The sequence below is a fragment of the Dama dama genome, chromosome 29 (assembly GCF_033118175.1).
Source record: "Dama dama isolate Ldn47 chromosome 29, ASM3311817v1, whole genome shotgun sequence".
Lineage (NCBI taxonomy): Eukaryota > Metazoa > Chordata > Mammalia > Artiodactyla > Cervidae > Dama > Dama dama.
The window spans coordinates 71,048,792-71,074,655 of record NC_083709.1 but is presented as its reverse complement, the minus strand read 5'-3'; the positions used below and the strand labels follow the sequence as shown (position 1 = coordinate 71,074,655).

Sequence of the window (25,864 nt, the reverse complement as noted above, 5' to 3'; positions counted from 1 at the left end):
AGGTTTCAAACTTCTTCAAAGAAAGGAGTGGACTAAAGGAAGATAAAAGAGTAGTAATTACCTGATGGAAAGTCTGAGAACAAACAGCTCCAAAAAGGCTGATTCTATAAGTAATGTCTGATCTTCTTTGGGGAGATCAGTGAATCCGGGGATCTTCTCTGCCCAGCTTCTGGATACATCAATGGAGGCTGTTAGAAGGTTGTAGAACTGCTGCACGTGCTCAGCGTCCGTGCCTGCGGCAGCCTGGTCAGCGGAACAGTACTGGAAGGCAAACCCCAGAGAGCAGCGTTATCTCAGTCCAACAGGCCCGACAGCGGCATTTGCTCATCGGCTCTTGCAAGATTGTCAATGCCTTCTCTTCTCAGGAGGGCTTTCTTTGGCCACCAGAGCCCACTCTCACTGTGACAGACAGCAGAAAGTGCTAGAAATTAGCATCCTTCCTGGAGAACCTCAGTCAGTGGGTTGGTGGATAAATAACCAAGCTGTGTACCCCCTGGGCGGGGTAACTACAGTTCAGTGCGGGTTCTACACTGTCTCCTAGAGTCTTCCTTTGGGACCAAGTGTCAGCCGCCCACACGGTGTTTTATGTGATGCCGCACATTTTATTGCTTGCTTCTCTTACAAGTTTTAGTCCTCATCCCCCCAATTTCCAGCACCTTCTAAGAAAACAATTTGCACTCAAAAAAAAAAAAAGATCATCAATGCCTAAATCGCTACTCTTGCCTCCTACAGTTTATAAAACCTTTTTGCACTCATAGTCTCATCAGATTCTCACGATAGCCCTGTGACATAAACAGAGTGGATTCTGTTACCACTTAATAGGCAATGAAATTTGCTTAAGCCCCATGAGTGCACTGGTTTTCAGTCCTGACTGCAATCATCTGGGGAGCTTTAAAAAACACTCATGTCTGGGTCATAGCCACAGAGATTCTAATTTAACTGGTCTGGGATGGGGACTGGTCATCAGGAATTTTTAAAAGCTCCCCAGGTGATTCCAAAGGGCTGCCGGTGTTGACAGTCATCACCCTAGGGGGTTGTCTTTGTGAGCCTCCAGGATCCACAGAGTCCCTAAGGCAAAGCTGTCTCCAAACAAGATGTTTAATTAACCCCTGGTTCTCAAACTGTGGTCCTTGGACCAGCAGCATCAGCAACACCTGGGAATGTGTTAGAAGCAAAAATCTCCAGCTCTGCCCCAGACCTACAGAATCAGAATCTCTGTGGGGAGTAGCCCAAGAAACTGTTTTATCAAGATCTCCAGGTGAATTCTCATGCGCAGTGAAGTTTGAGAATCTTGGAATGAACCAAGAGAAGATGAGTGCTTACTGTTGATGGATTTCTGAGAGATAAGACAAAAAAGGAGGGGGTGGGGGAGGAATGTGTCCTTGGCACGGCCCAGGCAGACGGCGCCATCAGACGCAGGACTTGTGGCTACTTAAACGAGTGAAAACCCTCAATCACACGAGCCATATTCCAAGTGCTCGGTAGCCACCATGTGGCATAGAGCATGTTCTGTTGGACAGCACTGACCTAGAGGACTCCAGGAGAAGGAAGGTACAGGCAGGGTTAAAGTCTCCACCCAGCTTTTAGCTATGCGGGTGGCGTCAGCATTTTGCTTGAATCATTGAAGGAAAATCTTTCCTGCTTCAGGCAGAAAGATTGATACAGAAAAGTAATAATCCAGGGACAACCAACAACGGAGACTGAAGAGACATGCAAAAACCTTCATGTAAATGTGCATCGCTGCCTTCACAGAGACACCGCTGATGGTGCTTCTGTGTCTCCTTTCTCAGTTATCTTCCAGGGGCACGGATTTTAACCCTTATTTTACAGATGAGGAAACTGAGACTCAAAGAAGCTCACAGAGGCTAACAGACTTTCCCAAGTTACACAAGCAACAGTGGGACAGCCAAGACTTAAACACGCCTCTGTGGTTTCCAGTCCTACACCTTCTGGCTATTAGCAGTTCTGATATTACGTGCTGGTGGCCTGTAGGATAGCTTTTAAAAGTATTTTGCTTTGATCAATGGAAGACTAGAGTATATGTGTATGTGAGAATTTACTCTGTAATACAGGTGGCATTTCAAAAAAAAAAAGTATTTTGCTCTCCATGTATATATTCATTTGGTCTCATATTCTGTCACCACAGTGACTGGGACAGAACTGACTCTCAGTGACTAAACAATGACAATTACAAACCGTTGTTGAATATTGTTCAATGAAAGAACAGTCACGGGAGTACCTGGGTTTGCCACAATGCTCTAACCTGGATGGAGGACAAAAAGCCAATGAGCAGACAGGTGCTCACTGTAGCATTACATAGATCTGAAGAAATAAGGCCCTTGTCTGAATTGGATCTCCCCTCATCCCACCGTGTTTTCCCAGAAGGCATCATGAAATAACAAAAGAAACATCAGACAAGGAGCCCAGTTGCTTCAAGTCTAGATTTGTTTAGGCCCCTCATTTGTGACATAATGTAGCTCTGCTGCTATAGTTATCTAGGGTAAATTGCTTAGCTTTTCTGAGCCTCAGTTTTCTCTTCTGCACAATGGTGGTACTATCTTCCTCAACATTTTGTTGCAGTGATTAAATGTGATACATATGTGGAAAACCTGGCACATAAAACATATTTAGCACATGAAGACAGTAATGACACTGATAATGATTTTGATATTTAGAATTATCACTGTCCCTCAGCTCCCATATTATAAAATGAGGGATGAGGTTGAACTGGAAGGTTCCTAATTTTCAGCCTGACTTTCTAGGATCCCATAATATCAGGTCCAGCTCAAAGTCCTGGCTCCTCTGTTCCCAGTAATCTGCCCAGGGCCAGGATTCTATTAATATGAGGCCCTGGATGTTCTGAGTTGGAATGGTAGGAAGGCATGGTAGAAGGAAGCAGTCCTCTCTCCTCTCCATGGATGTTCACGGATGGCTGCATGATCTGGTGTCACAGACACTCCCCACTGCCTCCTTTCAGCACATGTACTATTAACTGGAGGAGAGCGGGGAGAAGGTTTTATTTTTAAACTTCCTCTTCTTATGTGAATCTAATTCCAAATGTTCCCCACAGGCAGCATGAAATTCAAGGCAGCACCACGTTTAGAAAACTGATAGCCCTACATGTGAAATCTCAGGTAACTGGGAGTTGAGGAAAGAATGTTGGATCAGACAGCACATCTCCCCCAGGCTTTGACACTGACTTGCCATGAAGCCCTAGATGAGGCACTGAACTTCTCTGGGCCTGTTTCTGCTTCTGAAGTAGGAAGTGACAAGACTGGCCAATCTCTAAGATTCCTTTGGCTCTTGTATTCAGCTGTCTTTCTGTTATTGATTTCTAGTTTAATTCCAGGGTGGGTTTGATGGCAGACACGGTATGATTTCTATTCTTTTACAGCCCCGACCATCATCTATCCTGGTGGAATGTTCCACATGATGGCTCTGCATTCAGTGATTCTAAATATTGCTAATCACATCAGGTATGATGGCAGTATTGCCTAGAATTTGATACTAATTCAGCCTTATTGTTTCAAAGTAGGGTGTTAAATGGAGAGAAAAAGACTAAAGAACGTCAAGGAATGGGACCTAACAGCTCCCTCCTACACTGTTGTCCCTGAAAGCAGGGCTCACAACTCAATAATCTCCCTGCTTCCAATATTTGCTCAGAAGCCTCCAGAGCACTTAGCTTTCACCAGGGTCCTCTGCAGGCCCCTGCCCCTGCTGGGCTCACATTTCATGCGTCCTCAACACAGGGAGACGCAGTGGCCGCCTGTGCATGAGCTTTTCTCTGACGGAGTCCAGCAAGGAGGAGAGCCAGCAGGCCCCGTGTGCCAGACTCCAGCCAGATTCTCCGGGCTTCACCTGCAGTGATTCCCGTTCACGTTCCAAAATTCTGGAGCCAAACTGGATTCAGTCTGAGCCACCAGTAACTAGGAGGTGACTGGAGGGTCAGCATCAACTTCTAGGGGTGAGAAATAAATCAAGTGTCCCCTCTGTTGAATATAAGGTTTAAAGAAACAGAACAAAACATATTAGAGTCTCTCTCTGCCTGGGCTAGCAGTTTATAAACACCTCGCAGTGAAATGCTGAGCATGGAGTTGAAAGAACCAGACCCCAAGCCCTGCTTCTGTACTCTCCTATATTGCTCTGTCTCTGGGCTAAGCCGTTTGGGGTTCACCAAAGAAAATCTGGAATAATTTGTTTATTGATCATTCTAATCAGATATAGGCCAAACAGAGAAAGACCTTAAAAGTGAATCTTTTCTCCTCTTTATGCTAATGTTGTATTCCAGCCTTTATGGATAACTGATCCATCAATAATCAGATTTTACCACTAGTCAAAGACACAGGATTGCATTTACTGACAGCTAATGTCTAATGCAGATTTCTCTGAAGGACTTAGACTGAGAATCTAGGACCACAAGCAACAAATATTATTTAAACTAAATGAGTTGACACATTTCAAACGGTAATACCATGTATGTACAAGTCAGATTTCAGACACAGCTTAGGCCTAAAATAAATTATGCAAGACCTTTGGTGAACACCAGCCCTAAAATTTAGCAATGTGATGTTTTCATAGCAGAGTGGAATCTGATACTCACTCTATCTCACCATCAGTCCTCAGTGGAGGCTAAATATGTAAAATGTCTTAAGAACATTTTATTTTCCCTTACAATGTTACTTTTCCCTGGGTCCTTATATTTCAGATGTTACTATTCTATGAGTCAGACTATGTATACATAGTCTTAGGATCTTACACTTTAAAAACTGACACTTTAAAAAACAGGCAATTAATATAATTTTCCGCAAATTTCTTCTTTTCTGATCTAATTGCCTCCCTTCTCTGAAAAACAAAAACAAAACCCCCAAACCCTCCTCTCTTCCCAAAATGGCATCACTGCAGTTACATATGGGTTTATTTTCTGTCTCCCTCACTGGCCTGTAAGCTCCATGAAGACAGAGTTGCATCTTGTTCAATAATGCGTCCACTGCTCTGGAAGAATGGTTCAGTGAGTCAATTACTTTCTGTCAAATCCATGTCTGTTGCTCATTCCTTCTCAATGCCAGGCAAGTTGGGAAACAGGAGATTCGGGGTAAAACTGAATTGTTCTTAATAAATTATAATGATGGTTCTTAAACCTTAGTGTGCCAAAGAACCATCTGAGGCCTTTATAAAAACATAGATTCCTGCCTGCGTTCCCCGTCCCCCATTCTGAGTCAGCAGGCCTGTGTGTGGCCCCCGGAATCTGCATTTTAAGCAAACACCCTGGGTCCTTCTGATACAGGCAGTCTGGTTACTACACTTTGGGAAATGGAGACTTGTACTGATAGGGGAATTGTAGCAGGTACAGTGGTCACAGGGTCAGGGAACGAGAAGGCTGGAAGGGACTGTGGTTCTGCATTTAGTCCAATCTCTTTGTCACTCAGATGAGAAAGCTGAGGCCCACAGCGGGGCAGAACTGGCCTGAAATCATCCAGTGGGTTGGTGGCCATTTGAGAGGGTCTTTGAAGTAGCTTTAAGAAGGACTCTGAGGAATCTTCATGCAGTTTACACTTTGTAGGTCTAACATGTGCCGGCTATCTTGTTAACACATTTAAACTCCACTTGCTGGTGCCTGGTTGCATCTGCACTGTATCTTGTTTTTGGAGTCTGTTACAGCGCTAAGTGATACTCCCACCAGAAAACATCCTAGTTCGCTGGCAAATACTTTAAATGACCAACAAATGAGGACGTGAAGTACACTTTCTCATTAGCAATTACACAGGCTCTGAAGTCAAGTCCGGTATCTACATATACTTGTGATGCTAAATTAAAAGCAACTGTGGGGTAGAGAACAGCAACATTTTGAGGCGAAACAAATCAAATCTGACATGTTTTGACTGCACTGATATATACTGATCTGAGCTCACTTTTGAAGGAGAGAAGTTTGGCCCAAAGGAGAGGAGAAGGTCTCAGCGCCAGGAACGCTTCACAGAGTGAGGAGCAATCTTTCTGGCCTTGAAAACACCCTTCCCTCTGTGACTCGGAACAAGTCCTCCACCTCCTCGCCCCACAGACCAGGAAAACACTCCCTTACTGCCTTAAAGGCACACAGACGGGGACAGGAAGACTAGAATGAACCTGTCTGGCAAAACGTTTTCTCGTTTCTCTGATTCACTGGGGGAAGGTAGCATCTTTAATAAATTGTTTTGGTCATGTTCAACTGTCTGACTCGAAACTGACAGCGCATATTCTTATTTAAAATGTAATAAATTATGTCTACCACTATGGTATGGTTTAAGCAGGAATAAATGAAGAACTTTCATTTTTCACTTGATTCACTTCTAAATGGTTTGCCTTTTTCAAACCATGAGCATATGTTACTCTTATTGTAATTTAAAAAATCTAATAAAGGCTTCTGTTTGAAAAAAAAAAACAACAAACTAGTACATTTCCATTAAATGGAATGGCAATATGGTGAGAAACATACTCTCTTGAGTGATGAGATTTGGGTCTAACCCTTTGCCACTGACTTTAGGTAAGCCACGTAATCTTTTTAAACTTTTATTTACTCTTCTGAAAATATGAGTGTTGGATTAGATTACCTCAAGATCACATCCAGTTCTCTGAATTCTTAAATAAAAACTTTAAAGAGAAGGTAATATGAAAACTGAATTCCAATGAATGATATTTTTAAAATGACTGAAACCATAAATTATACCACATAAACTAAATATATGTGATGGTACCTGGCTCAGAGTGGACTTTCAATAAATTCATTTTGCTTCATTCATTTTATGTTAATTTTTTAAAAGAGAATGAAGCAAATTCAATCTTGTGAAGTAACAAGTTACTTAACAACACACATTCTTATATGTATATGTATATCTATTCACTTGCATTTAGGGACAATAAGGTAGACCCTAGAATCATGAAATCTTAGAGCTGGAAGGAACTTAATATCAGCCAAAACAACCTGTCTCCTTGTGAGGAACCCTGTAAAGAGCTCTCCTTACGTTTCTTCACACTTCCATAGCAGTTCTTAGAGCCAGTAGAACTCTTTCTTGTCCTCAGAATGGGCTGGAAAGGCCACTTCCTTCACCCTCTAGATCTGCCCTTGGGAGAACAGTCCTCTTGGTCACATGGCAGAAGTGTGGCCTAGTCCCACCAAACCTACTCCCTTTCTGTCTACATACTTCCATTTCCTCCAACTATCCCTTTCAAGTTTTCAGAAACAGTGTGTCCATTGCCCTCTTAAATCCCAGCCTGGAACTGAACGCCATCCTTGAAGTGCGGGCCGACAGCACAGAGCCCATGGGCGCCACCAAGTCGGTCCTGGTCCTACCCTTCTTCTGCAGAGGCCGGAGCTAACGGAGCATCCCTCCTGCCACCACCTAAACACATCGGTGGTTCTTACTGAGCACAGGGAATAAGCTCCCGAGAGCTTCTCAACATGGACCACTGACAAGCTAAGTCTCTCCCATTTAAAAAAATTCTAAATGCTGAGCTTCACATTTATTTTTGTTAACTTTCTCCATGATGGTTTCATCCATCCTGTTCCAACCTGTCGAAATCACTCTGAATGTTGATACTGACATCCATCATATTAGCGATCCCTCCCAGCTTTCTGTCATCTGCAAATGTGATCAGCATGCCTTCTACGCCTTCATCCAAGTTTTTGATGAAAACTCACTGTATTTTTTAAAAAAGACTTTTAATTTAATTGATTTGGGTCCAATTTTTTATAATTTTGTAAAGCTATCTAAAAGCAGGAGAATCCAAGCTATGAGGTTCGATTTGATTCCAAAACAATGCAATTAAAATAAATATGCTTTGCAAAATTGAGCCAGGCCCCAGAGGTAGTATCATCGTGACCCAGACTCTGGCATGGTCAATCTGCTATTTTGGACTAAGCTAACAATTAAATTGGATAAATGTTTGTTGATGAAGAGGACGACTCTAGTCTAACACACCGAACGGTGCAGAAGCAAGCAGACACAGTGGATGGATGTTTCCGTGTGGAGACAGCTCCCAGCTGGGACAACGCAAAGTCCAGGACAAGCTTCGCCACTGAATAACTAATTAGGCCGTGTAGACCAATAATTGGATGATTCCCCCCCACCCCCTTCCCCACCCCCGTCATCATCACTTTGTGGACAAAATTCTCTGGACTGGCCAGAAATAGTCATTTCCAAGGCCCGAGAACGACGTCAGACTGTGTGCTGCAGCCTCAGTGGAGGCAGTGCCAAGAAGCTTCATTAATTCAGATGGATTGCATGAGGGAAGGCCAGAAAGGTTCATGAAAAAGTCTGTATTCCCAAATGCTTTTCCATCACCCATTCTCACTGAAACCAGAGAGGCAGGGAATTTTGGCCTTAGGAGCACAGACTTTGCGGGGCAAATTGGACCCATTGGCTTCTAATTCTATCTCAGATACATATTAGCTATGTGACCTTGGAGAAGGAAATGGCAACCCACTCCAGTACTCTTGCCTGGAAAATTCCATGGACTGAGGAGCCTGCTAGGCTACAGTCCATGGGGTTGCAAAGAGTCAGACATGACTGAGCAACTTCACTCACTCACTCATGTGACCTTGGGCAAGTCAGTTCTTTAGGCTTTCTCACTTTTAATCTCCTCATCTATGAAACAGCAATCATCACACTTACCTTAGTGGTTTTTCTACATAGCACCTGCCATATGTAGTGTTTATACTCATTAAAGCATTCAACAAATGACAGAATAAGAAGGTATGGCCAAGGAGATAACATACAGAGTACTGAGCTAAAGCTCTGACAAGTATCTTATTTAAATTTTATAAAAACAATCCTGGGAAGTAGATATTATTATTATTATTCCATAACACAGATGAGGAAGGTGAGATGCTAAAAGATTTAATCAGTTGCTCAAGGTCACCCAGCCTGGAATGTATTGGTCATTCCAATACATGATGGTACTGGAATTTTACTTGAGGCCTGCACAGTTCCAAAGCCTTAGCCCTTTAACCATTGCATTATTCAGTTAAACTATTATTTGAGACTTGACTTCAGTCAAGAGATGCTACTTGTAATCAGAACAAGAGTCCTCAACCTTTGATGCCAAGGACCTGCCATGCTTCTCATAGGAAGTCTTGTGCTCCAGAGAGCAAAGGAGGACTCACAGCCTAGAAGGAGGGAGGGGACGGAGGGAGGAAGACCACAGCAGGTATACCGAGATCAGCCTTTCATTTTTGTCAACACTACAACCTACACAGAGGGCAAGAGCAGACACACTCAAGCTCTTGGCCAACCCTTCAACCAGAAGTTGAAGATACTGACTGGACCTGGAGAAGGCAATCTGGTAATTGCTGCCAAGCCAAATCAACCAACTGGGGATCCCTTGACTGGTTTCTCTCTTCTCTGTGTGCAAACTGTGTTTCTAAGTTTCCTTGTCTTGGAGTGGGAGTAACTATCCTTACAGTTTATGGTTCTTTAAATGGTTGTTAGATGAGACAAAGTACCACAATGTCTAGCAGGTAGAAATGGCTGAATAATTATGACCTTTTCCTTTCTTCTCTTCTCTGGTGAGACCCTGCCTTACTAGAAGTTTGCTTTTCTAAGTCTCTTTTAAAACTGTCTTCCAGTAATATTTATACATTTGTTCAGAAAATCGTTCTTCTTCATGTTATCCAAATTTCTGGGAATTTTCAGGTTTCAAACTGGTACTCTCTCACTATGTCGCATATGAAATAAAAGGGCTGATATATTTTGGTTGACCTAACAACACTGGTGGTCATTTACAGTTTCAGATGTTTTCTCAACCATTGTTCCCATGTGACTGATGTTCAAAACATCCCTCTGAGTTTAAATATTGTAATCATCTCCACTGTAAGGATGAGAAAGCCAAGAGCAGGAGCCAGGTGACCCAGGCAGGAAGCATCAGAGGCAACACTCCATCCCAGTTCTCCTGACACCTCCTGATGTCAAGGCCAGAGCTTGCTGCTCTCCATCAGTGGTCTAATCCCTCTGCATAGGCAGTAGGTCAATCAATGCCAGTGCAACTGGGTAAACTGTTCAAGGATAACTTGAGGCTTACCCAGCTGGTTTGGTCACAATATGAAAAAACACAGTAGTCATGTTGTCTAAAGCATGAAAGCAATGTACAAATTGTAATTCACCTGTGCATATTTTCATCGGCACAACCATCGGGAATCCTGCAATAATGGGTATGACAGGTGCAGCACTGTCAGGGTCATTCGTTAAGGCATTTAGAGATTCAAGAAGGCAAAAACTATTTGGTGCAATGGATGCACTGGAATTGCTAAGTGAAGTGAAGAAATAGAGAAAAGGTATGAAAATGGTTGAGCACAGTGCCAGACACAAGTCATTCAATCCAGGCTTATTACTAGTATCATGAATAGAGACCCTGATCATTCACTCAAAAGCAGGATATTATAAAACTTACTCTGGAATAATCAAGATCTCTGGGCGTTGAGTCTGTTAAAGCTCGGACAAGGGCATTCATCATACAGATCGGAGGAGAAGGTGGAGAGGGCTGAGAGGCTTCCTGCTGTAACGGGCTCTTTGGTTTGGAAGGCAGCCGACCTCTCCTCCCTTTCAGACTGTCGGTACGGACAACTGATACCAAGAGAAAAAAAGAAAAAATGTCTCCAAAGATATCCACAAACAGCCATAAATCACAGAAAGGAAACAAAACACTTTACAGTTGAGCAAATCGTTAAATGAGACCGACAGTTTAAAAGTGGAAAAAGTTTGGAGTAATATCCCCACAATGATTTAATGAGAGTTGAAACAGGCAGCATAACAGCTACCCCATACGTACATTTGGTAATGAATTAGCCCTAAAAGTCTCCTTCTCAAATAGAAGGAAGATGTATGTACACAAGCTCTCTATTGATTTTGAGAAATTAGAATAAGCAGACCTCTGCTATTTTTAAATGTAAATACACCATAAAAATAAAATGCTGAAAGGAAAGGGAAACTAGGAAAATTCACCATCCTAATGCAAATATTAACTTTTTCCAGGGATATCTGAGAATATTTATAAGCAGGTTGGATAAAAAGCATTATACTCATACCTTCTTTAACCATTCCGACACTGAGACACTTCTGAAATCGACAGTACTGACATCGGTTTCGACGTCTCTTGTCTACGGGGCAGTTTTTATTTGCCAGGCAAACATATTTTGCATTTTTCTGCACTGTTCTCTGAGGAAATACAATACACAGATAGTCAACTAATAGTTTCTGGAAAGAGGTAGGACCTGACAAGATGTATTTTAATTACAATGTGAAAAGCGACAGTGCAATTCGTATAATTAGATAAATTTAATTTCCTAACACGCTAGCCTGCAGGAAAAACAATTTTATTAGTGTTAGCTGCTGACAATGAAAATCATCTCGGATTGTTCTGAAGCAAGTCTCAGGAGACATCCAAGTCTGAATGATAAAATCATATCTGAAATTACCAGGTCAACATATCATACCTTGGAGGATTAGATTATCTTCACTTTTAATATCCCCTTGGGAACAATTTTCTACTTGGTCCACTCCCCTGATTATTGCTGACCTTATTAAAATAAAATCAAAATTATCTGGGATATACTTTGTTGCCTATCACTATAGTAAGTCAAATATCACAGAAACTGGCTTTGTCTGCCAATAGAGATGAAATCATAAAAAGCAAAAATGAGGATTTCTCTAGTTATAACATAGGAAATAAAGTTTTAATGCAAAAACAAATCACTTAATCAACCTTTGCAGTGTATGTTATTTTTAAAAGAATGGTAAACTGTCGATTTCTGACTTTTGAAAGTAAAGATTTAAAACTGGATACTAAAAACCACTATCGCATCCAAGAAAAAACAAACAAAAAATAATGAGATAAAGGAAGGAATATGAGGGCCATATATTTTCAATGAAAATTCCCATTAATAGGTTATGTCATAAATGACTATTGACATGAACAAAATAGCTATACTGTAAAAGATGCTACATTAAACTTGGGTATGGATATAAAATAATGTTGTATTCTTCAGAATCACATACAATTTTAAAATGAAACATGAAATAATAAAAGATATTTTATGCTCCAGAGACAAGAGAATGCTTGATTTAAAAAAATAAAAATAATCTGTGCAAATGGATGTGTATTCACCATTCATTCAGAAATTACCTGAATCTATTCAACTCCAAATAGAGCAGAAAGGTGAATTTATTTGGTAAGCCTGGGCTACATGAAAAAAAAAAAAATCCAGGTAATCTGGGATTGGTGATCTATTTTGTGTCTAAAATTCTAGATTTACTTTCTATCTTTTTTAATTTTCAGCAATTCTCAATCCTCTTGTATCAGTTTTTACTCTATCACCTTTTAATTTCATTTCAAGAGATCATTTCTAAACTGCTTACATAAAATTTAAAGTCAGATACATCTTCCCTGCTTTAGCAGGTGATTCTAGTTCAAAATGAGACATTTCCAAGATACAACATACTTCTGATGTTTCCAGCATTTAAATCTGCAGCAGTCTGTAAGGGTAGGAAACCTGTGTTTCCTGAATGCAGCTCTCTTTCATTGTAATTAAAAGCTCTCTTTCAAAGTAATTTTAGAAAACTGTATCTCTTGTCATCATCCTCAAGGATATACCAATTTGAGGGCTGGTGGCATTTTGCGTCAGGTATATGCTTTCCCAATAACCTGAAACCTCCCTAACATTTGTGTGCCTGCAGAGATCGTTATGGTTCAATCACTGAATTCCCATCATTAACTGCACTTCATGTCACATTTTTAAAGAATTCAATTTAATGGTAGAAAGCCACTGGGTAAAACATGCTCCTGTCCTCCCTTAATTAACAGATCCGTGGGGTGGTTCTCCCCGATCCTACCCCCACCCTTTCAAGTATAGATTTGTTTTCAAGGTATTGCTGTAGAAAAAGGAGGCTTGTTGGGGAACACAATTGACATTTCTAGACCAGGAATGTATTATCACTCCTGCATTTAGGTCAACTCTCAATTATTCAGGGGTGGTTATATTTATGGATTACTTATAGTTCTCGTAATTGTTTTTCTTTCTTTTCCCCCTTCTGACTGCCTGTTTCAATGCCTTTCAGCATTTCCACTGCAACACTGTAAAAATCAAATCTGCTGAAGAAATGCAATTACTTGACAGAAAAAAACGGCTAAACTGACAGTTCTACATTTAAGACATCATAATCTAGCATACCTCTTGTATGGTGCTTAATATATTATAAAATCTTTCCACAAACATTTTCTCATTTGTCTGCAGAGTTTAATTAATCACATGATTCCTATCTCCAGATCAAAAATAACTGTTGCTTGTTGGTATGTATACCAATGTACACATGTGCATTTTTCATAAATACTTTGTAGTTTTCATTTACAATGTACTATTCTTTTATGACCCTTTAAAAATCATAAAGTGTTTTCATAAATGTTTTATCTCATTTAAAACTAACACTTCTTCTCTGAATTGTATTCACCTGATAGGGAAACTGAGGTCTGGAAGGAAGTGTCCTACCCAACATCATAACATTGATAGGTGACAGATCAAGGATTCCTTTCTGGGTGTTCTGACTCTTAATTCCAGCATGTTCCAAGATCCAGCCTATTGGCCTCCCAAATCCTCATTACCCAATCAGCATCCAGCTTCTCCTCTCTCTCCACCCTGGCCAGCACTGGAGGTTAGGAAGTGAGAATTGTGGGGGAACATTCTTGGGCTTGCAAACACCTGATGCAAAAATGACCAAAGCACGGAGAACAGGGAGGGTGGCGCAGAAGTAAGTGTCTGGGGTCAAGAGCAAAAGCAGAGCAGCAAAGAGCAAGGCCTCTTCTCTCTGAGTGGTGCAGAGAGCACTGAACTCCAGAGTAACAGAAACTAGCTCTAACTGTCCCCATGTGCCACTAAATCACCTCTCTAATCTTCAATACCCTCATGGGTAAAAGAAGGGGGAGGCTGAAGACCCCTCCCGCTGTAAAATTCTCCTTTGGGTCTATGAGCTAATAAAGAGTGTCCACACCTGGCCTTGTGTGTGGCACAGAAGTGGAGCAGATTGATGAGACTCCAGTTCTCTCTTCTGCAAGGGGAGCTGCCCTAAGCTGCATCCCCCAGATGCCCCTGTCTCTTCTTCAGCTGCTGAGCTGTGAAGAAAGCCTGCACTTTGGGGTCATGCAAACACCAGTTGGCATCCTGCCTCCATCTCACTTTCTGAGTGTGTGTCCAGGGGCAGTGGAATAACTTCTCTGAGCCTTCATTTTCTCATCTATAAAACAAGGATAACTAATTTAAACCCTCAAGATGCTGTTCATAAAACTAGCTAGTGGGTGGCCAAAATTCAATCTCAGTTCTGTCTGATCTAGAGTTCTAGCTCTCACTAGGAGGATTAAATGAGATACAAATACCCAAGGCCTGGCACGCAAGACTCTATTCCCTCAGACATTTGGGATGGATAGAAGAGGAATACAGAGAGGTGTGTATATTTCTGAGGTCACAGATCCCTTTGCGAATCTTCCGAAAGCTCTCTCCAGAAAAAATTGCAGCCGGTAAAGCCACGTCAGGAAGTTCACAGTCTCTGCAAGCCCACCTGGGGCAGGCAGCCTCCTGAGATGGACATCAAGTTAAAAGGCCCCGAGAAAGCGGGTGTGAAGGTGCTAGCAAAGGCTACAGGAGTGCACGTGTAACATCACACCTCTAGGGGTTCGGGCTGAAGGAACAGCTCAGCCGCTCTCAGCGGGGGCTGAGGAGGCCGGCCGCGGAGGGGAGGGTCCCGGGAGGAGGCTCACCTTGAAGAAGCCCTTGCAGCCCTCGCAGGTGCGCACGCCGTAGTGCTGGCAGGCGGCGTTGTCCCCGCAGACGGCGCACGTGCCCTCGCCCGAGGCCGAGCTCCTGCTGGGCGGCGACGGCAAACTGGGGCTCTCGCCCAGGAGGCTGGACGCGGTGGGGGAGGCCGTGAGGCCCAGCGGCGGGAAGGCCAGGGCGGACGCCCTCTTGGCCAGCGGCAGGCCGTACGGATGGCCCTCAAGCGCGGCGGCCTGGCTGCCCGCGGCGGCGGCGGCTCCCAGCGGAAGGCTGAGCGCGGCGGCGGCCGTCGGGTCGTAGCCCAGGTGGTGGCCGCCGGCGGGGCCCGGCGCGGGCGGGTGCGGCGGCGAGGGCTTGAAGTGGAAGAGTGGGAAGCGCGCGCCGGCCACCGTGGGCATCGCCTTCATCGGCGGGTCGAGCAGCGGGCCGGGCGCGATGCAGCCGGGCGCCGAGGGCATGGCGTCGTCCCACATCGCCCCCGCCTGCGAGGGGAAGCCCGGCGTGGTGGGGGTGGACGGCGGGGACTGCTTAAAGTACATGGAGGTGCTGGGTAGCACCTCGTCCTCCGGCCCGGAGCGGGGCGGAATGGAGGGCTGCTGCTGCTGCTGGTGGTGGTGGTGGTGATGCTCATGGTGATGATGGTGGTAACCGTGCGCGCGACCCTCCTCCATCTTAATCAGCGGCCGTGGCCCCGACGGCGGCATCTGGTACAGGCAGGAGGGCTTGAGTTCGTAGCTGCTGGAGCAGCCCTCCATGAAGGTGCTGAAGCTGGGCAGGGACGTGGTTGCTGAGGCGGTGATCTCCGTACTGCCAAGGTCCATGGTCAGCTTGGCGTAGTCGGGGTTCATGATCTCCGTGGTGTAATCCGAGCCGTATGTTTGTGCTGCATAGCTGGAACCTGGCGGCGAAGGGCTATACTGGGCTTGCACGCAGGGCATATCTGCAGGGAGAGGAAAAAGGGTCACTCAGAAGCGTCTTCCTAGCTAATGGGTGGCAATGGATTCGTTGCTCTCTAACATGGGAACTGGGAAGTGACGGTCTTTCCACCTTTCTAGCAGCATAGATTCCTTCCTTCCCCCCTTCCAGTGCTCGCTCTCTGTTTCTTTCATTCCTTTCTTATTTCTTTTCTCCTTCCTTCTTCCCTCCCTCCCTCTGTCTCCCCCACTTTCCTCCCTTCCTCCATGGGCAGAAAGCCGAATCCCTCAGGAACTGCCCATGGGGCCACAGGCTGTCAAAACCTAGCCTCCTGGGGACCTCTGTGTCCTCCTTCCTTCCCTTGCCCCGTCCTCCATTAGATCTGGGAAGTTTGATGTCTTCCCTCAAAAGTCCAATTGTGTTTTAAAAAGTGATTTTGAGCCCTGGAAATTTAATGGAGTGATCTCAGCTATCAATTTAGGAAGACAAGAGGAAATCCAGTGAATGCCCTGTTGGTTTATTTTGGGAGCAAGAGACCACTGCTCCCCCACTCCCCAAGTCAACTCTCTGATATGTAAACTTGAGTGTTAGTAAAAGAAAGAAAAAAAGGTGTTCTACTTGGGACTTACTGGCCCAGTGACATTCTAACATTTTATGAGTGCCAACTGAGGCTACCCACACACTTTGTGGTTGCTTTCTCCCACCCCCTCCCTACTCCTCCAAAGAGGACTGGCAGCCTGCTCAAACTGGACCCCTGTTGATGATTTCAGCCAGCTAGGTGGTGAGGTGGGAACACAGGCCCAGGAAATGGGCTTGAGGGAGTTTGCGCCATCTGCAAAGAAAAAGATCGGCAGCTGCAACAAAACACCCACCAAACCTGCTCTGTGCCATATACACCTATATATACGTATACACATATACATATATAGGTTCCCAGGAATCACTAGTGGTAGCGGTAAAGAACTCAACTGCCAGTGCAGGAGTCATAAGAGATGCGGGTTCGATCCCTGGGTCAGCAAGATCTCCTGAAGGAGGGCATGGCAACCCACTCCAGTATCCTTGCCTAGAGACTCCCATGGACAGAGGAACCTGGCAGGCTATAGTCCACAGGGTTGCACACAGTCAGACATGACTGAAGCGACTTAGCACATGCATGTAAGCAAGTGTTAGTCACTCAGTCGTGTCTGACTCTTTGTGACCCCAGGGACGATAGACCTCCAGGCTCCTCTGTCCATGGAGTTTTCCAGGCAAGAATACTGGAGTGGGTTGCCATTCCCTTCTCCAGCGGTACATATGTATATGTATAAATGTATATGTAAATATATATATATTCCCCCATCTAAGTAATAAATATATCAATAGCTGCTTAATAACTACAGTTTGGTTATAATAAGTGAGTTATCTACATATTTTCTTATGATAGAAAAGTTAGCACCTCTAGAAAAGAAAACATTTTCTTAATAGATTTAGTTTTCCTCAGCCCCAAAGCACTGATATCTGGAGTGCTTATTATTGTTCAGAGAGGTTGAATTTAATGAGAAAGCCCTGAGACATATTTGATCCAGTGGATAATGTATCTAATTATTTCCTCTTCTTTATGGCTAAATATAAATAGTAAACTGGGTAGTTTCTGGTGGTTGGTTTTTCTGAACCAAACGAAAACCACGTGTTTAACGTCTCTTTGGAGTCTATCGTGTAAAAGGTGTGACTAATAGAAAAGCGAATACTTCACGTTTCCTTTGACATCTTTCTCTTACCCACATTTCCAAATCTGATTGAGTCATACATGTATGGGATGAAATCTTGACTTGAAAAAAGGTGTTGAGGGCCTGTTGGAAGAAGCAGTGATGAGGAGAGGCCAGTTCAAGCCTCTGTTTTCCGAGCAAGGCCCTACAAATCATCATTAGTTTCAAGTTAAAGGAGCACTTACCCTGCTGTCCAGCTTTTGGGGTGAAATGAAAGGCTAGTCATTAAAAAAAAAAAAAGAGCATTGCCTGATGTTTCATTTGTTCTCTTCCCTTGGATTTCTCTATGACTCTTTTCTATCATCCTTCACCAGTCCCTACCTATTGTTGTTCTTTATGACTTTCTGAGGTTTCCAGATAGAAGATGAGCTTACTGGGACTGAGTTCTATTTATTTGCATCTCTTTGGCTAGGCACCTGGTATCCCTTGGTTGTTGTTTAATCGCTAAGTCCTGTCCAACTCTTTTGTGACCTCTGTCCATGGCATTTCCCAGGCAAGAATAGTGGAATGGGTTGCCATTTCCTCTTCCGGGGGTCCTCCCAATCCAGGGGTGGAACCACGCCTACTGCATTGGCAGGTGGCTTCTTAACCACTGAACCACCAGGGGAGTCCTTTACCAAATGCAAAAAGAGGTGCTACAAGCTAAACCTGCAATCCTTTCTTTTGCCCAACTCAAATTTACTCCTTGGTTTTCAGCTCACATGCTTTCCCTCTTTCCCTCTGAGCTGCAATAATCCAAATGTCTGCACTCAGATGATTTGGGTTTTATACAAACAAAAAATGCTTTGTATTTTTCGAAATGATCCCATAACTCTTAAATGCCTTAGCATTAAAAGGAAAGCAAAAATGAAGACATTAAAAGGTATCAAAATATCCCAATCTACTGGTGTATTTGCATTTTTCTTAGGAAAAATATCTTTGAGAAATGCAACGCTTAATTTAATCTGTCTGCTCCACTAGGTAGCAACAGCGTGTGGTATCCAGAGGAGCTTCGTGCAAAGATGCCACCTGCTCCGTGAACCTCGCGGCCGGCAGTCACGCACTGTCCTGGCGCTGGGCAAGTCCACCAGCCTGCTTGTGGGTGTGTGGCTTCCCCACCCACACCTCCCAGCCCGGGAAGAATAAAGGGTCGTGCCTTCAGACCTACCTGGAGGATATCTTGCGCGCTGAATGGTGGGGCTGGGGGTCTCTCCAGCGGAGGCTGAGCGTGGAGGAGGCGGGGACGGCCGGCTGGGTGAAGTGGCTGCGGGGCCGCCCGGCTCCGCTGAGGGCCCAGTCTCAGCGATGGGGCTTGCCGGGCTGCGCTCTTCCGCAGTAGGCTCTGGGGGGACGGGGGGCGGGCGCCAGGAGAAAGCATAAAGGTCACAGTAAGACTATGCTGGGTCACCGAGGCCTGGACTGGGCATACGGGGGTGGGGGTGGTAGGGATCTCTAGAAATGACAAAGAATTAAAAGGCTCAGAAAGCAGTGTTTAGGGTGATCGGAGTCCCTGGGCAAAAGGCATCACAGCGCCGTGGGGCAGCCGAGCAAAGGTTGTCCGCGCTCACGGCGGTTGTGTGGTTCCCGAACCGAGGCTAGAAAACGCGCAACCAGTTGTTGCCCAGAAATTAATCTGCCTGACCCCCCAACTGGTTCCAAGCTAGCGATGTCAGGAAAACCGAAGAATGGGAACACTTGAGGAAAGAATTCTGCCGGAATCGGAGTCTGTGAGTGTGCAGGAGCGGAAAATATTTTCCAATTTCACCCGCCCCCACCCCTCAAATACAAATTTTACACGTTGCGTAGGAAATGCACAGGGTCCGGAACGAATGCATGAATGCCCCGAGGAATTAAGAAAGTCTGAGCTTTTCATTCTAAATGCTAATGGAGCTTCGCTTCTATTAGCGGCGAGTTTCGGGGTCCAGGGGTCAAGCAAACAAAAGAGCGCAGTGGAAATAGGCCGGCGCTGGAAGCACCGCACAAGGCGGTCGGCGTTCGCCGCTGCCGGTGCCAGCCGAGGGAGGCCCCCATGCACCCTCGGGCGGTATCCCAGAGAGTGCGCGACTTCGAGGCTCCGGGCCACACGGCGACCCGGAGGGCGCCGAGAGCGGCTCTGGGGCAAGCGTCTCTGCGCAAAGCCTTAGCGAAACTTTGTACCTGGAAGCGCATTTCGGCGGGCCTCGGGAAAGGATCCCATGACCCCAGTTCAGTTCAGTTCAGTCGCTCAGTCGTGTCCGACTCTCCGGCCTACAGCGCCCCCTTTGCCCGGACCCACTCACAGCTATTAGAATGGGAACCGGCACCCGAAAGAAAACCGCCAAAATCCCAAAAACCTCGGGCGTGCCCGAACCGCGGGTGTCAAGTAAGTTTCGTCTCCCGCCGCCCCTGCGCCCGCGGCTTGCCTGAAAGGAGAGAGGGGATCGGAGCCCCCAGATCCGGGAAGCCCCTGACGGCCAGGAAGTGGGGGATTCCCTTGCCTCCCCCCCCCCCCCCGCCCCTCCGCCAGCCCCAGCTGATACTACAGAAAGCTTGCGCTCGCCCTAGCGCAGGATCTTCCCACGGCTGTAACGTGCGCTTCCCGTCCCTCCGCATCTTCAATGGGAGTCTCCGGCAACCTCCCACCACCTCCTCCAGGTGCCCACGTTCCCGCCCTTCTTTGGGGTCTTTCAAGCGGAGTCGTTCTCCAAGGATCGACCTCTGGCTAGGGTGGGTGAGGGAAGCGTCTCCCCAAGGAAGCGGAGGCTTCCCTCGCGCGCCCAGCGTTGGCGGGGGTGGGCTGGGCTGGGGTGGGGTGGGCAACCCACACCACACCTCCTACAGCCGAGCGTAGTGCCCCGCGACTCTCTCCGCGCCCCCCTCTCCCCCCGCCCCGAAAGGACCGGTTACCTAGGCAAAGCCTCCGCGCCTGGAAACACGTTGCTCCGCTCCCGCTCGCGGCCGCCGCGGCCGGGAACACGGAGCCTCGAGGTTGTAAATTAGGAAGAAATAACTACCTCTGTCAAAGCCCCTTTCTTTCTCGTGGGCAGGCGAAAGGAACACCCCCGTGTTCCCCTCCCCGTGGTGGAGTGTGTGAAGGAAACCGTGAAACGCACCATTGTGACCCGGGCTCCTCCACGGAGTTTCCAACCCTGGGGAGCGGGGGCGGAGGTGGGGCGGGGGCAGGAGGAGTGGAGGAGAGGCCGACAGAAAGGGAAAGACTGAGATTCTCAGAAAGACCGAGGGAGAGGAGGCAAACCGCGGGGGAGAGTTTCTGCGAGCGCAGGGTCCGAGGGAAGGGGGTAGGGTGGGGTGGGTGCGGGGGTGGGGAGCGGGTGTGAAGGCTGCTGCGGCCCAAGAGGTTTTTGACAGTCCACATTATGAGCATCTTGTTAAGATAAGAGAACTCTAATAAATTCAGACTTCATTGACTGTGCTCAGAAGCCACGTCGGGCAGCTTTTCCTCTCCCCAACTCAGTTCTGTAAAACATCTCTCCGTCGTGGGAAAAGAAGATTCAGGATTGGGTTCGCGATGAAATGACTGAACGGCGCTCTGTACCTCTCTCCCGGCACTCTAGGGCTCTGGGATAATAGCCTGAGATTTCTGATAACCAAACTCCTTGCAGCTCTTCCCTTTAGACAGTCCGTGGGCATAACAGATAAATGACAATCTCCAGGAACGTTCTTTAGAATCAAGGGACAAATGCCTTCTCCCTCACGATTGCCCCAAGCTTCCAACAGGTTTGAGAAGTGCCCTTGGAAGTCAGTCTCCGCAGGCTGCACTCGCTTGACCGTTCTCCTCTTACCACCGAGAACTTTCATTTCTATCAAGAGTAAAACACTCGAGCAACTTCTCCAAAAGCGCGAATTCTGTCAGTTGAAACGTGCCTTACCCAGACCGAGTCAAGGCCCAGAGGAGGGGGACATAGTCCCCACGCATGTCGGGGCACGGGGGTCGGCAATTACACCCGATTACCTACGAAGGGAAAAGTGTACACCGGCAAGTCGGCGACGCCAGGCAGACGTGTCTGGTGGAGCCCCAGGCTCATTTCAATACAATAAGCCACATTCCTACAATTACGCCCTCTTTCCTGAGGTCCTCCGAACCCGGCTGCAAACTCCAGCCAGGTCCCCTTCCTTCCCGAGCTTCCTCCCAGTCAACCATCTCGGAGTCACCATTAGGTAGATTAACTTGGACCCACCGGAGCCCCTATTTCCAATCCTAGTTAAAAGGCAGGAAAATTACTGCCGTTCATCACAGGAGCTGCAACTCCCTGCCGCTGCCGCCGCCGCCGCCGCCGCCTAGAGCATCATTACCATGACAACTAGAGCCGAAATACCCTGAATTACATCGCTGGAGCTGCTACTGCACAAATCCTGGTCCTCGTCTTTGTTAGAGGCTTTTCGCCTCTTCGGGTAAGGAGAGGAATCCCACAACCTCCAGAGATCCCCGCAGGCCCGCTACCGGGAGGGAAAAGTTTCAGATCAGAACCCACCGGCGACTCCGCGAGCAAAGCCGGAGCGAGGAGCTAGCAGGGGAAAACCCCAACTCAAAAAGTTGTCAATTTCAGAAGCTGAGCTTCCCAGCGCGCCAACTTTTTAACAAGTCCCCCTATTAACTGAGCGAATCTCATACGTACTTGAATGCTGTGGCGGTTCCGTCTTTAGTGCGAGTTTCTAGAAAGCTGCCCCGAAATCTGCACTGGAGGGGGTGTCAATGTTGCTGTCCCGGAAGGGCTGCGGTGTACAAGTCCAGCGGCTCCCAGAGGCAGTGAGCTGCTGGCAGGGGATGCTGCGATCCCGACTCATGGGAGAGCGCCGCCGAGGGGTTCCGCGGGCGTCCCGTCTCCGGCCGCGACCAGGGGAGAGGATGCCGCTTCTGTTCCCACCTCCGCGGCCGCCGCCGGCGCCGTCAGCGTTGCAAAGTGAGCCCAGGAGGGGAGTCCGACTGCGGCGCGGCGCTGCACCCGCGAGGGCGCAGGGCGAGAGGGGTGTGAGCGCGCGGGAGAGAGTAGAGCGTGTGTGAGGAGCGTGTGTGCGCGCGTGTGTCTGTGTGTGCGAGTGAGGGAGCGGGTGTGAGCTTGTCTGTGTGTGGGGAGCGGAGGAGGAGCAGGGGCTGGAGGGGTGGGGGCGGGAGGCAGGAGACTCCGCTCTCCCGGCTGCGCTCGCTCGCGCTCTCGGCACGTCATTTATGCCACAGGAGCCCCAGCGCCCTCTCCATAGAGTGCCTGGAATGCGAGACGTCAATGTGACGCCATGGGACGCTACGTCACCCTCCTCCTCCCTCCTCTGGCCCAGCCGGTTCCGCGTGTGCGAGGGAGGGTGTGTGTGTGTGTGTGTGTGTGTGTGTGCGTGTGCGAGCACGCGCGCGCGTTCCCCGGCCATTCGCAGGCCAGGACAATGGAAACTACGGCGCAGCCAGTCCTGGCGCGGCGACCTTTCGGACTAGGGCTGCCAACCCCCTTGCAACCGCGCGGCTCGCCCGGTCGCGAGTCGGTAAGAGGGTGCAGCGGCCCGCCCGCAGGTCAGGCGGGACCGCCCAGCTGTCAGGCTCGGGTGGAGTAGAGTTGGAGGAGAGCTACTGGCACGCCTCCGAGGCTGCCCCGGGGCTGGGAGCCAGGGCGAGGGGGTAAGAGAGAGGACAGCTCTTCCGAAAGGGAAGGCTCCGCCAAACAGCTTCTCTGAGCGACCTGGCAGCCAGTGCAGGAGTCAGGCACCAGCCCGAAGACTCCCTGCGCTGCAGCTGCGCTTCCCCCAAGCGGCAGCCTAAAGCTGTTTACGTCTCTCGTCTCTCTGGCTCTCGGAGCCTAGGCTTAATCCCTCTCCGCCTCCGGTCATTTGCTGGGTGCGTGTTTTGCACAGGGATACCGATGGCTCTGGGAAGAGAAGGTTTTCTTTCTTTACACTTAAGGTGTGAATTTTCTAACGACCTTATCACCCAGTTCAGTGCACATCCACCATCCGCGCGCGCTGTAGCAACTACTGAATGTGTGTAAAACAAACACACACGTGTTGAACAGCTGAGCGAGTCTGACTGTTGCAAATCACCCCCTCCCGTCAGAAATGGAACTCTCAGCTCGCACTTTCACTTTTTGATGGTTGTAGATGGGCCTCCCCTCCACCTCCCAAATTAAACATTTCGAAATCAATCAACAGGATTTATTAGTCAGTCCTTCGTTAGGGGATTTGTGCTGGTCTCCTGAGACGGGTTTGTTATGAAATGGTGAGCTGAAAGCCTGGGAGATTCTGTTACGGAGAGCAGTTTCTTCCTGGAAGTGATGAATTTAAGTGTGAATTTCTTGCTGAAAACAATAACAAAATTTTATCAGAGTTAAAGTCTCCTAGCTCCAAAAGTTGCAGCTGGGTAAAAGCAACCACTTTTATAAATGAATTTTTGAGGAGGAGAAAATATTTGAGTGAAATTATGCAGACAGACATGGTCCCCATGTGGTCCGCTTGAATCAGACATGACATTTAGGTTTCTGACCTGTCACGGCCTTTGCTTGTGTGTTGAGGGGTGGTGTGGGGCGGAGCACACCATTCAGAATCGAAGGTTCGAGCTAGCACAAGAAACTTGAAAACAAAACTAAAGTTATATATGTGATCCTCTTCCACTTCAGACAGGGTGGTGGGGAGAAGAGCTGGAAGGGTGCCTCGAGAGTTGACCTGGAGGACAGGAACAGAGTCTCTGCACCGCCACAGGTTCCAGCCCGGTCTCGGAAGGAAGGAGGGCGCTGCTACATTGCATCCATTCAAAGACTGGCGGGCGGCGGGGGGGAGCGGGACCTGGAGCCGCGCAGCACTGACGCACGCGAGGCGCGTGATTGACGCAGGCGATGTTACTAAATTCGGCGGTTGGCCCGGCCCCGCCGCCGGCGCGCGCCGCAGATAGCGGAGTAGGTTCCCCTCGGTCACCCCCGCCCCTTCTCCATTCAGCGCAGCGCCCGGGCGGGGAGGGGCGGGGCGGGGCGGGGCCGGGCGCGCGCGGGGCGGGGCGGGGCGGGGCGGGGCGCGCGCGGCCGCGCCGGGATCCGGCCGCACCAAATATAGTCGGGCCTGGCTATTTTTAGCCGGGCCTCGGGCGCGAGCGCGCCGCGTGAGGGGGCGCCCTGACCCCGCGGGGAGTGCGGAGGGGGCGGGGGTGGAGTCGCCATCTTGGACTCGGCTCGACCCCGTCTGGTGACCGGCGACGCTGGGCCAGGCTCGGCGCAGGGGGTCGGGGTGAGTGGGTGTGAGCTGTGGGAGAGAGCGGGGCGCGCGGGCTGTGACGGGAGCGGAGGGCGAGTCAGGGCGCGGAGCCCGCCGTGAGGGGTGACTCGCGGGAGGGCGCGCGGCCCGCGGCGCGTGCTCGGCCGGCGGCCGGTGATCCCCGGCCGTCCCGGGCCGGGCCGTCCCGCCGCCCGGCGTCCGCGCCAGCCCGGAGTCGCGTGGGGGCGGAGCCGCCCGCGGCCACCACTTCCTGAGAGCCGGGGATACCCCTCCCGGACGTCACGGAGGAGCCGAGGCGGCGGTGGCGGCCCGGGGCTCATCCTGCACTTGCATCACGGGTGCAGCAGCAGCTGCTCGGCTCCTTTGTGGCTTTTTCCCCTGTTGAGTAACTGCTTTGTTAGCTGAAAATACCATGACGGGCCAGTGTGATCACCAGCTCCAGACCTCAAAGAAAGTGAAGCTGTCAGGCAAAAAGAGGGAGACTCCCCTAGCCGGCTGCGATGGTATCTGGTGGGTGGGTGTGTAGGGCGGCACTTGACGGTTTCCACGTATTACCTCTTGCCTGACTTTTCACCCCAGGAAGGTTTAAAAATACTTTTATTTCCATGCTGTAAAAACTTCATGTATTCTGCACCCCACCCAATCCCCCTTCAATTTGAAATCGCGTGCAGGACTGGAATCACTCACAAGGACAACTATTAGGTACAGTTTTTAGGAACTAGGACATCTTTCAGTGAATTTGTTGAGTAAACTACGTTTCTTAAATGTTAATATGTAAAAGTTGCTAGTTAAGTTTGTTCATGTGACTTGGATTTCCTCCGTGACAGTTTCATTATTCTTATTTATCTTAAATTAAAAAAAAAAAAATTTCCATCCCTAGCTGAATGTCTCCAGGTAAAGCATTTTTCTCTTTGACATGTTGAGTGGCTGTGACTTTCTGGACGTTTACGTTGGTTGATTATGTTCTCTCCTTCCCCCTCCTGCCTGTTAGATCCTTTTTTCCCCTGAGTATCTGGTCACCAATCTTTTTTCCTTGACTGCTTTGAGGCTGAGAGCTGTTGTCTGACTGCGCTGAACCAATCAGCTGTCTTGGTGCTCCTCTGGGTAGGAAGCTGAACTGACTGTTGGAGAGGTTCCAGTGGTCCCTGATAAGTGGCAACATTTTTGCACTCAAATGGAAAGTCACGGAAGCAGAGACAAGGCTTTCTTACAAACTGGGACACCACCCCCTGCTTAAACCTAGGGCCCTAAT

The 25,864-nt window shown here is 48.0% G+C and overlaps 1 protein-coding gene and 1 long non-coding RNA gene across 3 annotated transcripts in view; one reads left to right on the top strand and one right to left on the bottom strand.

The window, feature by feature from the left end:
* NR4A3 (nuclear receptor subfamily 4 group A member 3) overlaps positions 1–22,456 on the bottom strand; it is a 45,043-nt gene extending 22,587 nt beyond the window's left edge. The window contains exons 1-7 of one of the 2 annotated variants that reach the window (XM_061132378.1): positions 22,044–22,456; positions 18,596–18,769; positions 17,461–17,532; positions 14,773–15,728; positions 11,054–11,183; positions 10,420–10,592; positions 62–261 (exon numbers count right to left, since the gene is read on the bottom strand). In XM_061132378.1, coding sequence (XP_060988361.1) covers positions 62–261; positions 10,420–10,592; positions 11,054–11,183; positions 14,773–15,728; positions 17,461–17,491 — 1,490 coding nt within the window. In that variant the 5' untranslated portion in view covers positions 17,492–17,532; positions 18,596–18,769; positions 22,044–22,456. The remainder of the gene's footprint in view (positions 1–61; positions 262–10,419; positions 10,593–11,053; positions 11,184–14,772; positions 15,729–17,460; positions 17,533–18,595; positions 18,770–22,043) is intronic. The other variant, XM_061132379.1, reaches the window with a different exon arrangement.
* Positions 22,457–24,546: 2,090 nt separating this feature from the next.
* Positions 24,547–25,864, top strand: part of LOC133048809 (uncharacterized) — a 526,351-nt gene continuing 525,033 nt past the window's right edge. The window contains exon 1 of the long non-coding RNA XR_009691121.1: positions 24,547–24,624. This is a non-coding gene — a long non-coding RNA (uncharacterized LOC133048809). The remainder of the gene's footprint in view (positions 24,625–25,864) is intronic.